The sequence below is a fragment of the Tachyglossus aculeatus genome, chromosome 17, assembly GCF_015852505.1.
Source record: "Tachyglossus aculeatus isolate mTacAcu1 chromosome 17, mTacAcu1.pri, whole genome shotgun sequence".
NCBI classification, from domain to species: Eukaryota; Metazoa; Chordata; class Mammalia; order Monotremata; family Tachyglossidae; genus Tachyglossus; species Tachyglossus aculeatus.
Genome location: NC_052082.1, coordinates 18,729,306 through 18,748,286, shown reverse-complemented (window position 1 = coordinate 18,748,286; position 18,981 = coordinate 18,729,306). Strand labels below are relative to the sequence as shown.

Genomic DNA, 18,981 nt, shown 5'->3' with positions numbered 1-18,981 from the left:
TCAGGTTGTCCCATGGGGGGCTCACAGTCTTCATCCCCATTTTCCAGATGAGGTAACTGAGGCACAGAGAAGTCAAGTGACTTGCCCAAAGTCACACAGCTGACAACTGGTGGAGCCGGGATTTGAACCCATGACCTCTGACTCCAAAGCCCGGGCTCTTTCCACTGAGCCATGCTGCTTCTCTAAAGGTGAGACGGAAGGGTGGGATGGAAGGCGAAAATATAGGAGGAGAAGCAATGAAGAGCAGGATTAATCCACACACAGGACTGTAAACTATACGATAATCGAGGATTAACAATAACGGCAACATAATAAAGATCAATCTAGTCTGCTTCCACTTTCCCTGCTAAAAATACTACTACACCACTGTTATGGGGACAAAGGAAACAAATACAGCTAAAGAAAGCTGGGATGGGACAAATGACAAGACGGCAGTGACTGAGGAGGTCCACAGTGTACATCCTTAAATGCACAAACCATATTCTTTTCCAAATCATGATGGAGGCTCACAAGCCCGCCTTTAACGACCAGTCCCGGCTCCTGTGCTGGTTTCCAATTCGCTATGGCCAAGTATCCTGGAAACAAGCCCCTTCCTACTTGCCACTGCCTGGTCTGTATACACCTGGACCAAGAGGGAGCTTTCACAAGCAGTTCAGAATCGAAATGTATGGCTTAGGTATGAGATGCTTTTACCAGTCACAGCAGGATTCCAGAATCAACACACGTAGCAGGGAGAAATGAAGGCAGGCCTTTAGTTTCTAAAGCAAAACCGTCAAATGAGGAAAACGTATAGGAAAGGAAACAATACTGATTATTTAAAATTAGACTGACAACCTTTTCAGAGTCCAGCTGATGAAGGCGTGCAACGTACAAAGGAAGGTGATTGGGAAAGGCTTCTTTCAATTCATTATAAATATCGCTAGAATCCAACCTAGAATTCAAACAGAAGGAACAGAGGCTGCTGGTTCATTTCTTTGATAGCATGTTTGACAATGCTCTTCTAGTTCAGTCTTTAACTCTATCTACAGGGGCATTTTAAAAATGTACTGCTTTACCCTGGAACTTTAAAACGTTTGCCCTATGGTGGAAGAACACTTAAACACTTAAAGCTCTTAAACACTTTCAAAAATGGATATGAGGGTCAAATATCAAAGCACTCATCGGTCATACCCTCCGAAGCGTATAATACAGTGTTCTGCATGTAGAAAATGTGCAATAAATACAATTGATTTTATAAAAATGAGAGATTAGCTTGTCCAAGCATCACATCATTCTACTACTTGAACTCATTTCTTCTCCAATATCAGAATATGCCAAATGAAATATAAAGGATTTTCCTAGTAGAATCTCCTAGTAGGGCTGGGAATTCCTTGAGGGCAGGAATTATGTCTCATTTCTGATGTACATTCTTAAACATTTAGGACAGTACTCCCTCAATACTTATTCCCCCTATTAGACTGAATCCCATGTGGGACAGGGAATTCAGTTGTAACTACCCCAGCATTTAGAGCAGTGCACGACACACAGAAAGCACTTAACGAATAAAATAACAATAACAGTAATATATTAAAAATAATAAGTACACTGAAAAATAATCTCCCAAATACTATCAGTGATCTTAGCGTCTGACAAACTTACTTTGTCATCCACTGTATTTTCAGATCTCTCAAGGCTTCAGCAAACTCTTCCTTTATATCCTTTTCTTTTTCTGAATCCTTTTCTTTGTCCTTGCTGCCATTCTTTGATTTCGTTGGTGCGGGAATTAGGTAGTAATGAACAGGGATTACATCCTGCGTGAGAGGAAGCCGAATACATAAAATGTTGACATCTTGACAGAATTAAGTGTTTAATCTCTTAAAAAAAAGATATCGATCACCCAATAATTGTACAAAGTGACACAGAACATCTGACTGAATACAGGGATGTCAATTTTTCTTTGAGTAAAAGGTGCCCTTGGGTTGAGGTATCTAGAGGTGGAGGGAGGATGGAGGAGAAGAGGGGAAGAATGGGGCTGAGGGGCAAGGAGGGTGAGAGGATATGAAGGGGAAAGGAAGAGGAAAGCAACCATTTTTGTGCTCACTGTTGTGCAGTTATTACTGTGATCAATTTTCCTTATCCTCCCTGAGTTCTAGTGCCAGGACAGAAGCTCTTCTTGCCATTGGCTTGGAAGCCTCATGAGGGCAAGTCACTGTCTACACCCACCTCACTCCCTGTCTGTTGGGAAGCCAGGGAGAGTCTCCTGAGCCCCGTGGCACTAGCTCAAATCTCGGTTCAAGGCAATCTAATTAAGGTGGAATTGTTGTAATAGAGGATTGGGGATAAAAATCATACTACCCAAATCATTTTCATCTCACTCACAGGTAAGTGAGAATTACTGAATAAAATACTGGCAGGTAAAGCAGTGCCAGAATACACAGAGCTACTAATCAATGTGCTGAAAAATTCCATATATTAATTTGAACAGTCTCATAAAATAATTTTTGGCCACAGTAACCTACGGAGGGTCATCTAATGGCTACAGTTGTTCATTAAAAAAAAGAAAAAAAGTGTGGTTAAAACAGACTACGTCACAATCAATCAATCGTATTTATTGAGCACTTACTGTGTGCAGAGTACTGTACTAAGCACTTGGGAAGTACAAGTTGGCAACATATAGAGACAGCCCCTACCCAACAGTGGGCTCACAGTCTACAAGGGGGAGACAGAGAACAAAACCAAACATATTAACAAAATAAAATAGAATAGATATGTACAAGTAAAATAGATAGAGTAATAAATATGTACAAACATATATACATATATACAGGTGCTGGGGGGAAGGGAAGGGGGTAAGACGGGGGGGATGGAGAGGGAGATGAGGGGGAGAGGAGGGAGGGGGCTCAGTCTGGGAAGGCCTCCTGGAGGAGGTGAGCTATCGGTAGGGCCTTGAAGGGAGGAAGAGAGCTAGCTTGGCGGATGGGCAGAGGGAGGGCATTTCAGGCCCGGGGGAGGACGTGGGCCGGGGGTCGACGGCGGGACAGGCGAGAATGAGGCACAGTGAGGAGATTAGCGGTGGAGGAGCGGAGGGTGTGGGCTGGGCTGTAGAAGGAGAGAAGGGAGGTGAGGTAGGAGGGGGCGAGGTGATGGACAGCCTTGAAGCCCAGGGTGAGGAGTTTCTGCCTGATGCGCAGATTGATTGGTAGCCACTGGAGATTTTTGAGGAGGGGAGTGACATGCCCAGAGCGTTTCTGGACAAAGACAATCTGGGCAGTGGCGTGAAGTATGGATTGAAGTGGGGAGAGACATGAGGATGGGAGATCAGAGAGGAGGCTGATGCAGTAATCCAGACAGGATAGGATGAGAGCTTGAACGAGCAGGGTAGCAGTTTGGATGGAGAGGAAAGGGTGGATCTTGGCAATGCTGTGGAGCTGAGACCGGTTGGTTCTGGTGATGGCTTGGATGTGAGGGGTGAATGAGAGAGCGGAGTCCAGAATGACACCAAGGTTGCGGGCTTGTGAGATGGGAAGGATGGTAGTGCCGTCCACAGAGATGGGAAAGTCAGGGAGAGGGCAGGGTTTGGGAGGGAAGACAAGGAGTTCAGTCTTCGACATGTTGAGTTTTAGGTGGCGGGCAGATATCCAGATGGAGATGTCCTGAAGGCAGGAGGAGATGCGAACCTGGAGAGAGGGTGAGAGAGCAGGGGCGGAGATGTAGATCTGGGTGTCATCAGCGTAGAGATGATAGTGGAAGCCGTGGGAGCGAATGAGGTCACCAAGGGAGTGCGTGTAGATTGAGAACAGAAGGGGACCAAGCACTGAACCTTGGGGAACCCCCACAGTAAGAGGATGGGAGGGGGAGGAGGAGCCTGCAAAAGAGACTGAGAAAGAACGACCGGAGAGATAAGAGGAGAACCAGGAGAGGACGGAGTCTGTGAAGCCGAGGTCGGAAAGCGTGTTGAGGAGAAGGGGGTGGTCCACAGTGTCAAAGACAGCTGAGAGGTCGAGGAGGATTAGGACAGAGTAGGAGCCGTTGGATTTGGCAAGCCGAAGGTCATTGGTGACCTTTGAGAGGGCAGTTTCCGTGGAATGTAGGGGACGGAAGCCAGACTGGAAGGGGTCGAGGAGAGAGTTGGTGTTGAGGAATTCGAGGCAGCGCACGTAGACAACTCGTTCAAGGAGTTTGGAAAGGAATGGTAGGAGGGAGATGGGGCGATAACTAGAAGGTGAGGTGGGGTCAAGTATTTTGTTCTGAACCCTTTAGTGGATGGACAGTATAGACGGATGCTGTGGAAAGCGACCTTCCTGCACCTTATTGCCACTTCTGGAGGCAGAAGACTGGGTTAGATGGGCAAATGGTGTGTTCCATAAAGCCGCCGTTTCCGGTTCTAATATGCTGATTTAATGATTCTCATACCCCAAATGTGCCAACAAATCATAAAATGCAAGTCTTAATTCTGACTATTCAAAAACAAACATTTTACGAAAGGGTAATAGAATGGACAGGTATTGTCACATACAGTCTTAAACAGTTAAAGCTAAGATTTTACATAAATTAAAATAGAAATTTCAGCAAAAATGAAATAGTACTGCCTTGTTTAGGATATTGATGTCTTACATTAGTCAGCATCATCAATGAAGATTTGGTGCTCTCTGGGATGCACAACATTGTTCTTGAAACATCAGTACTAAAGACAGTTAATACTAAAGTCAAAAGTATTTAACATCCCTTTCATGCTTTCTTCGTCATCACTAAGATACCACCCAAGTTACATAATTAGGAAGGAAATAAAGGCAAACAAACAAACAAAAACCCACACCTAACCTCCTCCCGGTACTTTACCCTGAAAATGACAGCACATAAAAATTTATTTCACAACAATGTCTTTCCCGCTATTCTTTTGTGGGAAAGCCAGGCAGCAGAAAACCAGGGAGTCAAAGACAATTTATATTACCCTGAAGTCTGTATGCAGAAAACTGGGCTCATTTTCTTCCCTCCCAAACTTTCAACATTTCCCCACTTCCACCATCATGGTCAAAGGCACCATCCCCACAGTTGCCACTCTTCTTGTCCTTAAATCACAAAATCATAAAAACAAAGATCCAGAAGAGGCTTCATGCCCTAATTCAGTCCCTTCCTCCAAGACAATCTGAGGTCTGTTCTTAAATATCTGCAAGAGTGGGGACTACAAAATCTGCTAAAACGGCTCATTACGGGCTTTTATACCTCAGTTAATTAAGAACACTTTCTTGTCAAACAACATCTGTTCGGCTTTAAATTCCAACCCATTTCAGTTGATATAGATAGCTAGGGTCCGCAGTGAGCATTAAAAATTGGTCATTATCCTATGAAAACCCTGCACATACTTGAAGAATTTAGTCATGAAGCCACCCAAACCTTCTCTTCTCTGCACTACAAAATAATTGTTGCATTTGTTAAGTGCTTATTATGTGCCAAGCACTGTACTAAGTGCTGGGGTAGGTGCAAGATAATCAGGTCTCAACATGGGGCTCACAGTCTAAGTAGGAGGGAGAAATGGGTGTCCAATCCCCATTTTGCAGATGAGGGAACTGAGGCACAGAGAAGTTAAGTGGCTTGCCCAAGGACACCCAGCAGTTAACTGGTGGAGACAGGTTTAGAACCCAGGTCCTCTGACTTCCAAGCCCTAGGAAGGTCTGTTCTTAAATATCTGCAAGAGTGGGGACTACAAAATCTGCTAAAATGGCTCATTACAGGACTTTATACCTCAGTTAATGAAGAACACTTTCCACTAGGCCATGCTACTTCCCTAGAGAGTCCCAATTTCTTTAACCTTTGCTTAGAGAATCCATTTCCCACCACTTGAATCATTTCCCGGACTCTTTCCAATTTTTTTTTTTTACCCATTTTAAAGTACGATGATCACAACTGGGCATAATGGTCCCCTGAACTGTCAATCCAGTGCAGACTACAGCGAAATGAGTACTTCCCCTCTAGATTGCAAACTTGTTCCTTTAGACTGTAAGCTATATTGTGGGCAGGGAATGTGTCTGTTATACTTTGGTATTGTACTCTCCCAAACACTTAATACAGTGCTCTGCACACAGTAAGCACTCAATAAATACTGACTGATTGATTGTTGAAGCCCCCAGTGCCACTGGACTTTGGAATAACAACACTACACTGCTGAATCAGTTGGCTTCTGCTGCTCTAGAACTTTTCTACTGGACTTGGGACAGAAACTGTCTTTCCTTTTCCTAATTTTGGGGTTTCCACAGGGACCTTTATCCACCTTGTCTAAATCACTCGGATTTTAATCCCTGTCTTCTAAAATGTGGACACCCTGCCAATCTAGTTTCATCTGTCATATCTAATAAACATGTTCTTGATTCCTTCATCTTGTGAACACCTTGCAAACTCTGGAACAGTGCTGTCCTCAGCAGGCGCTCAATTGGAATAAGTGAATACCAATTGATTAAATCACCTTTTAATGGGTGACGGAAGCAGAATGATATGAAATCAGATGGTGAAGTATAAACCCTTTTGCAATATATTCTACTGAATACGTTATAACTTTATTTTGCCTTCATTCAGGTCCACTCTCTTTCTTTTAGGCATGGAAGCACCCCTTATGAATCCTACAAGAAGGAAGAATAGATAAAGCAATCTAATCCTTCCTCTAATCCAAATTAGCATTTCCCTTTCCACAAAATCTAAATCCTGGGGGAGAACGTCGGGTTAAATATTGCAGTCAAGTGCAGTTAGCTGTGTGTGGCTAGTTAGCCTTGTTCAGCTTTAAGGGCATAAAACTGTACAACACCTAGATGGCAAAAATCACAGCAACTGATGATGTCTTCTGTCTCACACTGGAGTCAAGCAAAAGTTTGGGACAATTCTAGGAAAAGTGGGTCCTAAACCCAGTTCAGTGTAGCATGATATCCCCCAAAAGTTCCAATTCTCTGTTAGTAGAGGACTTTGATTGGTAATGGTGAGGTTTAATAAATCTTTTACAGGTCTATCACCTATCATTGATACATATCTTTTCCCAGTGCACCTCGATGATGCAGAAACTCACTATCTGCTATTTTGATTATTCCTACGCTTCACGATATTTACATACCAAATCCTAGATATCTTGCCCTGGTCAATTAAGTCAATCTAGCACATACACAGTAAATTGATACCACTTACTTTGGAATGTGATCTTTGGAAATTTTGGTTATTAAAAAACATCACCAATATTTTCTCAGGGGAAAGAATCTAGAGTTTCCTTGGGTAACTAGACTCTGTACTCAGTCTTGTGACTTTCACCATTCTCCTTGCTTTAAAATAAGACTTTCTCCTCCAAATCAAGATAGGGATAGAGTTTAGATTCATGCTTAAGCCCAAGATCCCAAATTAATCATGATTGTTTAAATAAGAATATATATGTCAACATGCAACTGTGACATTGAGCATTCATTTAGCTATTTAATTTGCAAACTTTATATATAACAGTGCGAAAAAAGTTTCTCATCATAAAAATGAAAGCTAAGATAAAATCCTAAATTTTTCCAACAAACCTCAAAGTCATCTCCTCTGAAAGATAATTTTAAAAACTTGAAAAATTTGTTCTCTACTTCCTTGGCAATAAAATAAAATCTCTTTAGTCAAAGAAAATCAAATGTGTACTAGTTCCAAGTAGTTCTTGCACTAAAACAAAATAGTATTTATTAAGTGCTTATTATCTTTGCTAAATACTGTGCTAAACGCTTGAGTAGAGCCAAGATTATCAGAGACTTTATGCCCATCTGATTTTTTCCACCACCACAAAATTCTCCCCAAAATTTCTGTTGAGAGTAAAACAGACGATATTTTATTTTTTACAACCAGCTATGGAATATTTTTCATGTACAGCATAAAAACTGGCCTTTTCTCCTTTCTATTACATTAATTTATAAAGGAAGCAATTGTCTGCTGAAATAATTTTAAAATACAAAAATACATTTAAGCATAGAGACAATAACTGGGTCATCATTACATAGTCTATTGATGCCTCTTACTTAGGAACAGTGAAATAGGGAAGGTTAGGTGATATTAACACAAGAAAGGATTTATCTCAGACACATAAGTGAACTCATCTGAGCCCTGCCCTCCTGGAGTGACGAGAATTAGTTTTACTAGAGTAGTTTGTTTCTTAAAAAAAAAAGGTTATTACGGTAAGAAGTCATTCACAAGGGCACAACGGAAGCAACATGGCCTAGTGGCCTGGAAGTGAGAAGGAACTGGATTCTAATCCTGCTCTGTCCGCTGTGTGGACACTTATCTTCTCTATGCCTCAGTTGCCTCATCTGGAAAATGGGGCTTAAGACTGTGAGCCCCATGTGGGACATGAACTGCGTCCAATCTGATTTCTTTGAATCTACCCCAGAGATCAGAACAGTGCCTGGCCCACAGTAAGCACTTAACAAATACCGTAAAAAAGTAAAGATAGTTACAAATCATATATATATATATATATATATGTATATATATATATATATATAATGGCATTTATTAAGTGCTTACTATGTGCAAAGCACTGTTCTAAGTGCTGGGGAGTTTACAAGGTAATCGGGTTGTCCCACTTGGGGCTCACAGTCTTAATCCCCATTTTACAGATGAGGGAACTGAGGCACAGAGAAGTTAAGTGACCTACCCAAAGTCACACAGCTGACAAGTGGCGGAGGCGGGATATTGTATTTATTTATTTTACTTGTACATATCTATTCTATTTATTTTATTTTGTTAGTATGTTTGGTTTTGTTCTCTGTCTCCCCCTTTTAGACTGTGAGCCCACTGTTGGGTAGGCACTGTCTCTATATGTTGCCAATTTGTACTTCCCAAGCGCTTAGTACAGTGCTCTGCACATAGTAAGCGCTCAATAAATACGATTGATGATGATGATATTGTAGGATTCACCAAAATAATATTTTAGGGGAGGCAAAAGAATAAACAAATTTCTCCCTGAACCAAAACCCCGACAAAATTTGGTACAGGAGTCTAAACTTTTTCTATTTTCATTCCTGTCCACAAATTTATTTTCGAAACAAATATTTTTAGTATGATTGACAACTATTCCTCTTCAGACTTTGGTTGAGTTCTATTTTCTGTGTGTCAGAGAAAAAGCCGTGAAATACACTTTAAGGATGCTCCTATTACATATTACCTAAATTTTGAGCGCTGGCCTGCGGTATGAGTCTCCTGACATTATTGATGGGCTTTATAGTTTTTCTCTTTACATAATATTTATGCGTAAGAGTACACTCTGCTTTGAGAGGCCATCTTGGCTGGAGGGGAGTACGTAACAAAAAGATAAGCGCACCTTTTCATATCTAGAATGCTTAGCCCACTCTCAAATACAGGACAATGGAGTCCATTATGTGCTTACATAAAATATTTTAGAACTAGAATATTCTGAGAAGTAGCATGGCTTAGTGGATAGAGCATGGGTTTGGGAGTCAGAAGGATCTAGATTCTAATCCTGCCTCCACCCACCTGCTGTGTGACCTGGGGAAAGTCACATAACTTCTCTGTGCCTCAGTTACCTCATCTGTACAATGGGGATTAAGACTGTGATCCCTACGTGGGACATGGACTGCGTCCAACCTGATTACTTTGTATTTACCCCAGCACTTGGGACAGTGCCTGGCATGTAATAAGCACTTAATGAATACCATAAAAAACTACATATAAGACTTTAATCCAGAATCAAAGTCTTTAGAAATTCTGAAGTACAGACTCTGAAACCTATAACCTTTCAAATGGAAACTGAATACTCATTTAAAAATTAAAATAACTCGTCTAGGATACTTATCAGTTGTGAAAATATAAATGGTGATAGAAAGAAAATAATCTGTGAATCAAAATTGTACTTTCTGTAAATAGGCTCTTAACTATTAATACAGTTCAAGGCAACACTGCCATTACCTTCAGCACTGCAAAGTTTAGTGTATGCTTTTAACTCCTTGGACTGGCATGGGATAATGATTTTATTTATTTCCTGAACCCTTTAAAATATCAAGAATGGTAACTAATGAGTGGCATCATTAGAACAGTGCTTTGCACATAGTAAGTGCTTTATAAATGCCATTATTATTATCATTATGAAGAGGATAGAAAACAAAACAAAAAACTTTGCTTTTGTCATTTTCTAGAAACACTGGCCTACCCAAAGTCGTAATATTATCTGTAAATATGGTTGCTACATTTTAAAAAGAACATACTATATTCCGAGAAGGCGCAGACACCGGTAACCAAGGTTATTAGGGGGAAACATCGATTTATGCAAAAAGTATTGATGGTAAACACCAGGACCCAGGCGTGAAAACATGGGAAGCAGCTTAGGTGTGGAAGTCAGAGGATCTGGGTTCTAACCCCAGATCTGCCCAACAGCCTGCAGTGTGACTTTGGGCAAGTTACTCAACCTCTCTGAAACTGTTCCCTCATCTGTAAAATGGGAATTAAATACCTGCTCTCCCTTCTACTTAGACTGTGAGGGACAGGACTACATTCAATTAGACTGTACCTACCCCAGTGCTGTGAAACAGCGCTTGACACATAGGAAACACTTTAATACTATTATTATTATTATTATTATTATTATTATTATTATTATTAAGGCCAACAAGGACTAGGACTCAAGTGCTGAAAATCATTAAGGAGGCAACAGAGCCAACACAAAATGACTGTTCACTAAACCCCTCAGCACGGGGATCAGAGGCAATGAACCTGGACGGTGGGGCGTTCCAAACAATCCAAAGGAGACATGGTAAACTCTGGAAATAATTGGGAGCTTGACAGGCTGAAAATATTACTATCATAATTATATACAGACACGCGGAAAGTGGACTCTCTAGAGTTTAATTCCTAGCTCTAATATTTAGAAGGGGAAGTTTTGGACTGGAATCAGGAATAAAGTTACTTGCCAAGCTCAACTTGGATACCATTCCCCACTTTTCATTTTTTCTAGTCCAGGAGATTGTTTTATTACTCATTAGTTTTGGAGGAACCACGGTTTCAGAGTAGTGGTAATCTGTAAATTCTCCGGGCCATGGAATGGCTGGGATTGTACAGCTGCCCGCCATATTTTACCCTCCTTTGGGCTCAAGTTCCTATAGTGTGGATTAAAGGCAGGAGATAGCGTGAGTGGGGCAGCGGCTCATGAAGAGCAGGGAAGGGGAAGACGAGCCCTGGGATTGATGCAGAACAGGAGAGCCTGGAGGCTCCTCCCCTCGATTACTGGCATTATCGGCGCCACGAGGTACTTTCGCTCTGCATCGGCTACAGCTTTGCTGGGTGCAGGGTCCCATGGCCACTCCCTGCCTCTGCCTCAGTGCCAGGAGGAGGGTAAATGAAAAAGACGGGCATAGAAGGAAAAGCATCCCACTGGGGAAGTCCCACCCCGGCCCCAGACACACCTCGGCTTCTCATGCCAGGTGCGGAAAAACAACGCCTCTCCTCCGGGCTCCTGTTTTCCCAGAAGGAGGCATATTCCATTTCATTTCAAAAGGTCATAACACGCTCATTAGGCATGTTTGCCAATTTAAAAGGAAGATTTATCACCCCCCCAGGATGTTGAATACTAGAACAACGTCATTTAATTACATTCCCTGCGTATCTTAGTACCCTACAGAAATGCATTTTATCAGGACAGAGGAGCACTGCATTTCAGAATAGTAGTCACCGTTGTAATTATAAATAAATAGATTTAGCAAGTAGGACATAAAGTAAATAAATTAAAGAACAGGACTTTTATAGGACCCCTTCCTAGTCAAAATCAAGAGTGAATGAAAAACTCAAGGGAAGGCAGCTGAGGGGAAACTTTTAAAAAAAGTTTTATAATACTAACAAGAAACAAAATGATTCTAAGATGCAAATAATATTTTAATACAAATTTTTCAAGAACTAACAATCAGTACCTTTTTAAATTTTCCTTGGCGTTTTGCTGCAGACTGCCCCTGGGAGTTAGAACAACATTCTGTAAGAAAACATGCATAAGCTACACAGGATGGAGACACCACCACTGTATGACTGGCGTGATTTATTTTCCCCTGTACATGACTCACTATTAAAGTGTAAGGTCAATGATCAACGTAACATGATTTTCTCAAAGCATTCAACTATACTTTTCAAAACTACAAAGGTATTTAAATGCATCAGTGGGTACACTATTCCATTAATCTTTTTGAAGAGCTGATTGCTACAATGAGCCAATGATTTTTAATTCACAAAACTGTCAAAATAAATCCAAGAACAACAATAATTACTTCTGCACAAAGGTCTACAGCACTTTATAGATTATAAGGCTAAAAGGACATCAAATAATGCTCCCACCACGTATTTTGCTATCATTTCTTCTAAATTCATGGAGTAAGGAAATCCTCCCTTGGAGTGGTCAGAATGAAATATAACGAATAGGCACATTTCCAACCAACGAAGCCTAGCAAGTTTCCAAAATCTACCAAGGCAAATTTATTTGAAGAATGAGGTAACAAAATGTGTTTAAGTTTTGGACTGTAGGTTATTCTCCCCTTTTCAAAAGCACTCACTTCTAAGGAGATCTACACTGACAAAACTGTATCCCCCCAGTGCTTAGAACAGTGCTTTGCACATAGTAAGTGCTTAACAAATGCCATCATCATTATTATTATTAAAACAGCTATCAGCAATGCCACTTATTCTAAAAGTGAATTACTACACTTTGATTTAATTACTATTTGCTTTAAAGAATCAAGAAACTACACCTTAACAGCTAAATTTGACTAATAGAATATGAATTTATTTTAAAACATGTTATTATACTATTTTATGTTTCAAAGGGAGGAGGAATATGCAGATGTAATCTGGAAACAAAAATATGAATCCCAAACTAAATTGCTTAAATCACATTTTTCATTACAGAAACACTGGCACATTAACCACAGTTGTTTCTAAGTCCACCCTACAGACAGATATTCTTGTTACACATCTTACTACTTTAAATTCCGAAGAATATTCTAGGTAAGGTGAATTTTCCTGTTCAATAAAGTATTTATATATTGGATGAAAGCAATGCACAAAAAGCCAACACTACGTCAAAGCCGAAATTAACTGTTTTAAAAAATAACTTCCAAAACACTCAATATGAAGTGATTGGAAGAAGCACTGCATTCACTGGTGCAACATTTTAATTATGACAATTTCTAATAGCCAGATACTGTTCAAAGGTCTTTATCAAATGAAAGGGCTGCAGAATAGAAATCCTGAATCACTACAGTGCAGTGAGCACAAAAAGCTGAACACTTAACACCTGCAAGAAGAAAACATGTCTGTAACGGTGTTTTTCTACAAAATACAAAAGCTTTAAATACACATACACTTATTCAAAATGTTTTTTATTGAACTGTATATAAACAAATGAAAAGTCAAGACCTAACAGCTTCTGCTCAGGCAAGGAAAAAATACAGTATTTACTAATTCAATGCCCTCATTTTTAAAGTTTTCCATAAACGTATAAACAAATGAAAAGTCAAGACCTAACAGCTTCTGCTCAGGCAAGAAAAAAATACAGTATTTACTAATTCAATCCCCTCATTTTTAAAGTTTTCCATAAACGTAAAAGCTTTTGCTTAACTGCACTGATAAACACAAAAAATTCAAAAAGTTTAGAAATGATCAAACCCCTAGTATAAAGAGGTGTACCGAAGACATTCTAGAACAGTACTTCATAACCTCTAGATAGTGTGAACCTTATACAGAGCTAAACAGACCATCTTTTAACTTAAGGATCAAGAACAATTATCACAATTAACTGGCATGGGCCCCTTTCCCTGATAATCACTATACTAGACACCTCAGGAAAATGGAAGAAATGCATTCATTTAGCTATCTGATGAAGCATTCCTACAGTTCTGTAAATTAAGAAGATTAGGTGAAGAATACGACCCAGAATTCTAAGGCTGGTATCCTGAGTTCACTAATAAAAATGAGAGCGTCAATTGCTGAGAATTATTTTTTAGTATTATATTCACACGCACATTTAAATTCATTTAAATTATATTTGAATAAATGGATACTCACAGCTTTCTTTCCGAGCTCCGTCTTTGACAAGGTTAGGGATCCTGCAAGGTAGCATCCTGGTCCAGCCCCTTTTGGGATTCTAATGAGACAATCAGAAAGAAAAAAATAAGAAGGAGAACAAGGTTTATAAATCAAACCAGGGAAAAGAGAAGGATCACATTTCAAATGGAAACAGTCCTCCCCTCTCTATGACTACGGGGGTGAGGGGGGAGGGAGAAGCACCCCAGCTCCCACAAGAAATTTCGTTTTCACACTTACACATTTCACTTTCACATCCCAGTGCTTAGAACAGTGCTTTGCACATAGTAAGTGCTTAATAAATGCCATTATTATTATTATTTATTCAGTCCCATCCGCAACACACCTAAGAAGTGGACTGAGCAATTTTAGAAGACTGCCGAGTAGTAAGTAGGAAGCTCTTCATTTTTGAAAGGTTATTAGGCTAAATCACTTACTTGTCATCTGGTAGGGTGGTAACAAAGAACGGCTGACTATGTTTTGGTGGTAATGTCAAACTGTTCGATTTTTTCTTCCCTAACAGTGCAAGGCTATGAGTCTCGTGAATATCTAAGCTTAAGGTAGTAGACAGTCTATGAGAAATAACAAATGGCAGGTCTTTAAGACGATCCAGGTCACTGGTTTGCTCGTGACGGATTTGTAGTCGAATAGTGTAGTCGCCTTTCTCCAGTTTCACAGAATACTAAAAATAGAGGAGGAAAGACAGCATTGGTGATGAATAAAGTGCAAATTAATTCTTACCAGTAAAGTGAAATGGATGCTTTTCTGGATGGCAAAATATTTTTTACAAGATTAAAAGGGATTAAAAAACAAAATTCATTACTTTTGTTTTTAATATGGACCTACCGTGGTGGCTTCTAAACAGTACAATGTCACCATTAGGAAAAATCATTTTCAAGTTTACCACTTAGTATAAATCAAGCAACAGATAAAAACGAGGCTGAAAAGAAAAATACTGAATTATGACTTGAGCCATATAAACAAAGGCAGGTAGGCTTGCCCTTCCATAACATGCATGCCATAAAACAGACACCAACACATGCCCACACATAGTTGAAGCTCAAAAATTAGGGAATGCACACAAAATCCCCAACTAATCTCAACTTCTCTATTAGAGAATATAAAGACCAATCTCTAAGGCAAACAGGACTGCAACCATAGAGAGGCTTCAAAAGTAAAAATGCCATCTTCAGTAGCACCAGAAAATTCAGGTAGCCCAGTGCAGACTGAAGAGCACAAGTTAACACCCTACAGATGGGACACTACATTCTGCACCAGCTGGGTTTCTTCTGAGAAATATTCAAGAACGCCCCAAGTTTAAGCACCACAATAATCGTTCAACACTGAAGAGATGCAAAATGAAAAGAGTTTCTCTTCACAACAAGGGATAGTGACTTTGATACTTTTACAAAAAAGTATTAGTACAAAATACTACAAGGTAGGTATCCCCTTTTACTTGACTACAGTTGACCATCTTAATAATTTGAATATTTCATCTCTGATGAATCATCTTCTAAATTAGGTTAGGAAATGACAAAGAATTAAATGGAGAAGAAAGCTAAAGGAACGAGAGCAGACGCTATTCCTTTAACCTCACTCTCTGGCAGCACTGTAAAAACTGACCTAGATGCCTTTGCTGTTTAAAGTACAAGAAGTTGCCGTGTCCTGCCGCAGTGAAGAGGACAAGTACTTAAAAATATAAAACTACCCCCCCAAATCTTGACCAATGGGGAATCTGACATTTCAGTATTGGATAAGACGGTTATGCCCTCTTGTCAAAAGAAAGAACAATTACAGTGTAACAGACCCCACTTCACCAGAGGGACAGGGACCATAACTAATTCCCACCTGTATATTCTTTCCCAGTGCTTACGATAGTGTTGTGCACATAGTAAGCACTTAATAAATACTACATTATGCTGCTAAACTCTCTGGAAGCAAGGGTGACATTTACAAGGGAGTAGAGAAGCTCAGAAGCTTCTCTAGCCGTGAGCCTTAACAAGTAAAAGTGGAGAACAGGGAGAAAAACAACACGGAACGCAAATCAAAAAAACCAACAGAGACTATAGCTCTCTCAGTCAGTCAGTCAATCGTATTTATTGAGCGCTTACTGTATGCAGAGCACAATATTACGCACTTGGGAAAATATAACACTGACATAGACACATTCCCTGCCCACAAAGAGCTTGAAATGATTTTTTAAAATTCCAATTTGTACACATTAAAGTACAAAGACACATTCCCTGCCCACAAAGAGCATGAAATGATTTTTTAAAATTCCAATTTGTACACGTTAATGTACAAGAAAAATATACACATAGTAGGAGAAGGTTAAGGCCACCAGGAGCAAAATATAATGCTATTCGAAAGAGAAAGGCTGAGGAATTTAAAAATGAATGACATTTGTAGAGAAATTAGAAGTCCAAGTTAAGATAGGGAAAAGAGCCTAGCCATAGCTAGTCGCTCCCCCCCCACCACCCACAACCAAATTGACTCTCATTTCTTTTAAATTGTAATTTCTGAAACAGTGTGGCCACCTATGTGTATGAGAGACAGATATCACCATAAACAGTACAACAATTTTAAACACAAAACTACAATATGTTAGAAACAAGAAATTATTACATGTAGTTAATTTCAAGAAACATTGAAATTATATATACCTGGTGAGGATAGGCATCTCCTGATCCCATCTGTCTTTTGTTGTGGTCAAATATAATCCAGAGTTGACTATCAAATTCTGATTCATATAATAATTCACAAAGTAGTGGGCAACTTGGCGTCACTTCTCCACTTTTCGGCTACAAAACAGAAATGCAAATGTCCTCAAGAAATACTAACAGTAACTCTTAACAGGAATGCCTAATATAGTACTTTTTGAAATTAAAGTGACATAATTTAGTTACATAAATGAGAAACGACTGCAGATTAAAACACTCGATTTTCTCGTAATGCGGGTGTGTGCGTATGATGGTTGGGGCGGCGGGGAAATGTTCTTGGCAAATCCGACAATAAAAATGTCAGCACAACAAAGGGGTCTTTGTATGTGTACAACGTAGTCATGTCTGAGTCCTGCATTGGCCTTTTTGTAGACACAAACCCATAGTGAACTTCATCATTAGTGGCATCTTCTTTGACTATGAAGGACAACTATATACTTAGGCATATTGATATTTCCCACTACCTAATGATAATAACAATGGCATTTATTGAGCACTTACTATGTGCAAAGCATGCTCTAAGCGCTGGGGAGGTTACAAGGCAAGCAGGTTGCCCCATGTGGGGCTCACAGTCTTAATCCCCATTTTACAGATGAGGGAACTGAGGCCCAGAGAAGTGAAGTTTATTCATTCATTCAATCTTATTTATTGAGCGCTTACTGTGTGCAGAGCACTGTACTAAGCGCTTGGGAAGCACAAGTTGGCAACATATAGAGACGGTCCCTACCCAACAGCGGGCTCACAGTCTAGAAGTGGGAGACAGACAACAAAACAAAACACATTAACAAAATAAAATAAATAGAATCAATATGTACAAATAAAATGAATAAATAGAGTAATAAATACGTACAAACATATATACATATATACAGGTGCTGGGGGGAGGGGAAGGAGGTTAAGGTTGGGGGGATGGGGAGGGGGGAGGAGGGGGACAGGAAGGAGGTGGCTGAAGTGACTTGCCCAAAGTCACACAGCTGACAATTGGCGGAGCTGGGATTTGAACCCATGACCCCTGACTCCAAAGCCCAGGCTCTTTCCACTGAGCCACGCTGCTTCTCCGAGGTATTATTATTACCTCTAATAATAGTAATAATAATTGTGGAATTTGTTAAATGCTTACTATGCACCATGCATTGTATAAAGTGCTAGACACAAAATATTCAGATCAGAAACCTTCCCTGCCCACATGGGGCTCGCAGTCTAAACAGGAGGGAGAACAGGCACGGAATCCCCATTTTACATATGAGGGAACTGAGGCAAGGAGAAGTTGAGTGGCCCACGGTTACACAGCGGGCAAGTGGTGCAATTGGGATTAGAACTCAGATTTCCTGACTCCTGGGCCTGTGTTCTTTCCACTAGGCCACACTGCAAGGAAAGAACAAGCATTTGCCTCAGCTTAAAACCCTCACGAATTCTCCCCAAGCCCAGAAGTTAATAAATTCCAACTAAATGAGAGTACAGTGAATAAAGTACATTAAATTTTTTATGCTTGCGCACTCAATTTTCATTAGACTCAGTACAATTTCATTTAGGCCGTAGGCACTTAGGTCAGGATTTACCTGGTAGAATTAATAGAAAGGAAAAAATACAAATGCACAAAATGGCAATCAACAGAGGTAAGAGACAACTACGGAAAGTTAATGACCCTCAAGATTTCAAAGACAGAATGATTATTCTAATTAACTGGAATTGAGAGAGGTGGGGTTAGTGATATTAGGATAAAATGGCTAACTGTTGATGCCAACTGGTCAGAACCTGGGGTTTCTGACTTTACCCTAATAGTATTTCAAAATTCTCCATGTTGGGGTAGTACCCTGGGTAAAGCTTCTGCTGTGGAGGTTCCTGCCCAACCCCTGGTACTGTGGACTATCAATCAATGATATTTAATTGAGTGCTTACTCTGGGCAGAGCACTGTACTGCGCACTTGGGAGAGTACAACAGAGGTAGCAGCGTGGCTCAGTGGAAAGAGCATGGGCTTTGGAGTCTTGGGTCATGGGTTCAAATCCTGGCTCCGCCAACTGTCAGCTGTGTGACTTTGGGCGAGTTACTTAACTTCTCTGGGCCTCAGTTCCCTCATCTGTAAAATGGGGATGAAGACTGTGAGCCCTCTGTGGGACAACCTGATTGCCTTGTAACCTCCCCAGTGCTTAGAACAGTGCTTTGCACACAGTAAGCGCTTAATAAATGCCATTGTTATTATTATGTTCC

The 18,981-nt window shown here is 40.3% G+C and overlaps 1 protein-coding gene across 3 annotated transcripts in view; it reads right to left on the bottom strand.

Annotated features, from left to right (window-relative positions):
* The window catches only part of TPP2 (tripeptidyl peptidase 2), a 68,621-nt gene that overhangs the window by 6,130 nt on the left and 43,510 nt on the right, over window positions 1–18,981 (bottom strand). For 2 of the 3 annotated variants that reach the window (XM_038758969.1, XM_038758972.1), the window contains exons 21-26: window positions 16,716–16,853; window positions 14,490–14,734; window positions 14,035–14,113; window positions 11,895–11,933; window positions 1,639–1,790; window positions 835–931 (exon numbers count right to left, since the gene is read on the bottom strand). In XM_038758969.1, coding sequence (XP_038614897.1) covers window positions 835–931; window positions 1,639–1,790; window positions 11,895–11,933; window positions 14,035–14,113; window positions 14,490–14,734; window positions 16,716–16,853 — 750 coding nt within the window. The remainder of the gene's footprint in view (window positions 1–834; window positions 932–1,638; window positions 1,791–11,894; window positions 11,934–14,034; window positions 14,114–14,489; window positions 14,735–16,715; window positions 16,854–18,981) is intronic. The other variant, XM_038758970.1, reaches the window with a different exon arrangement.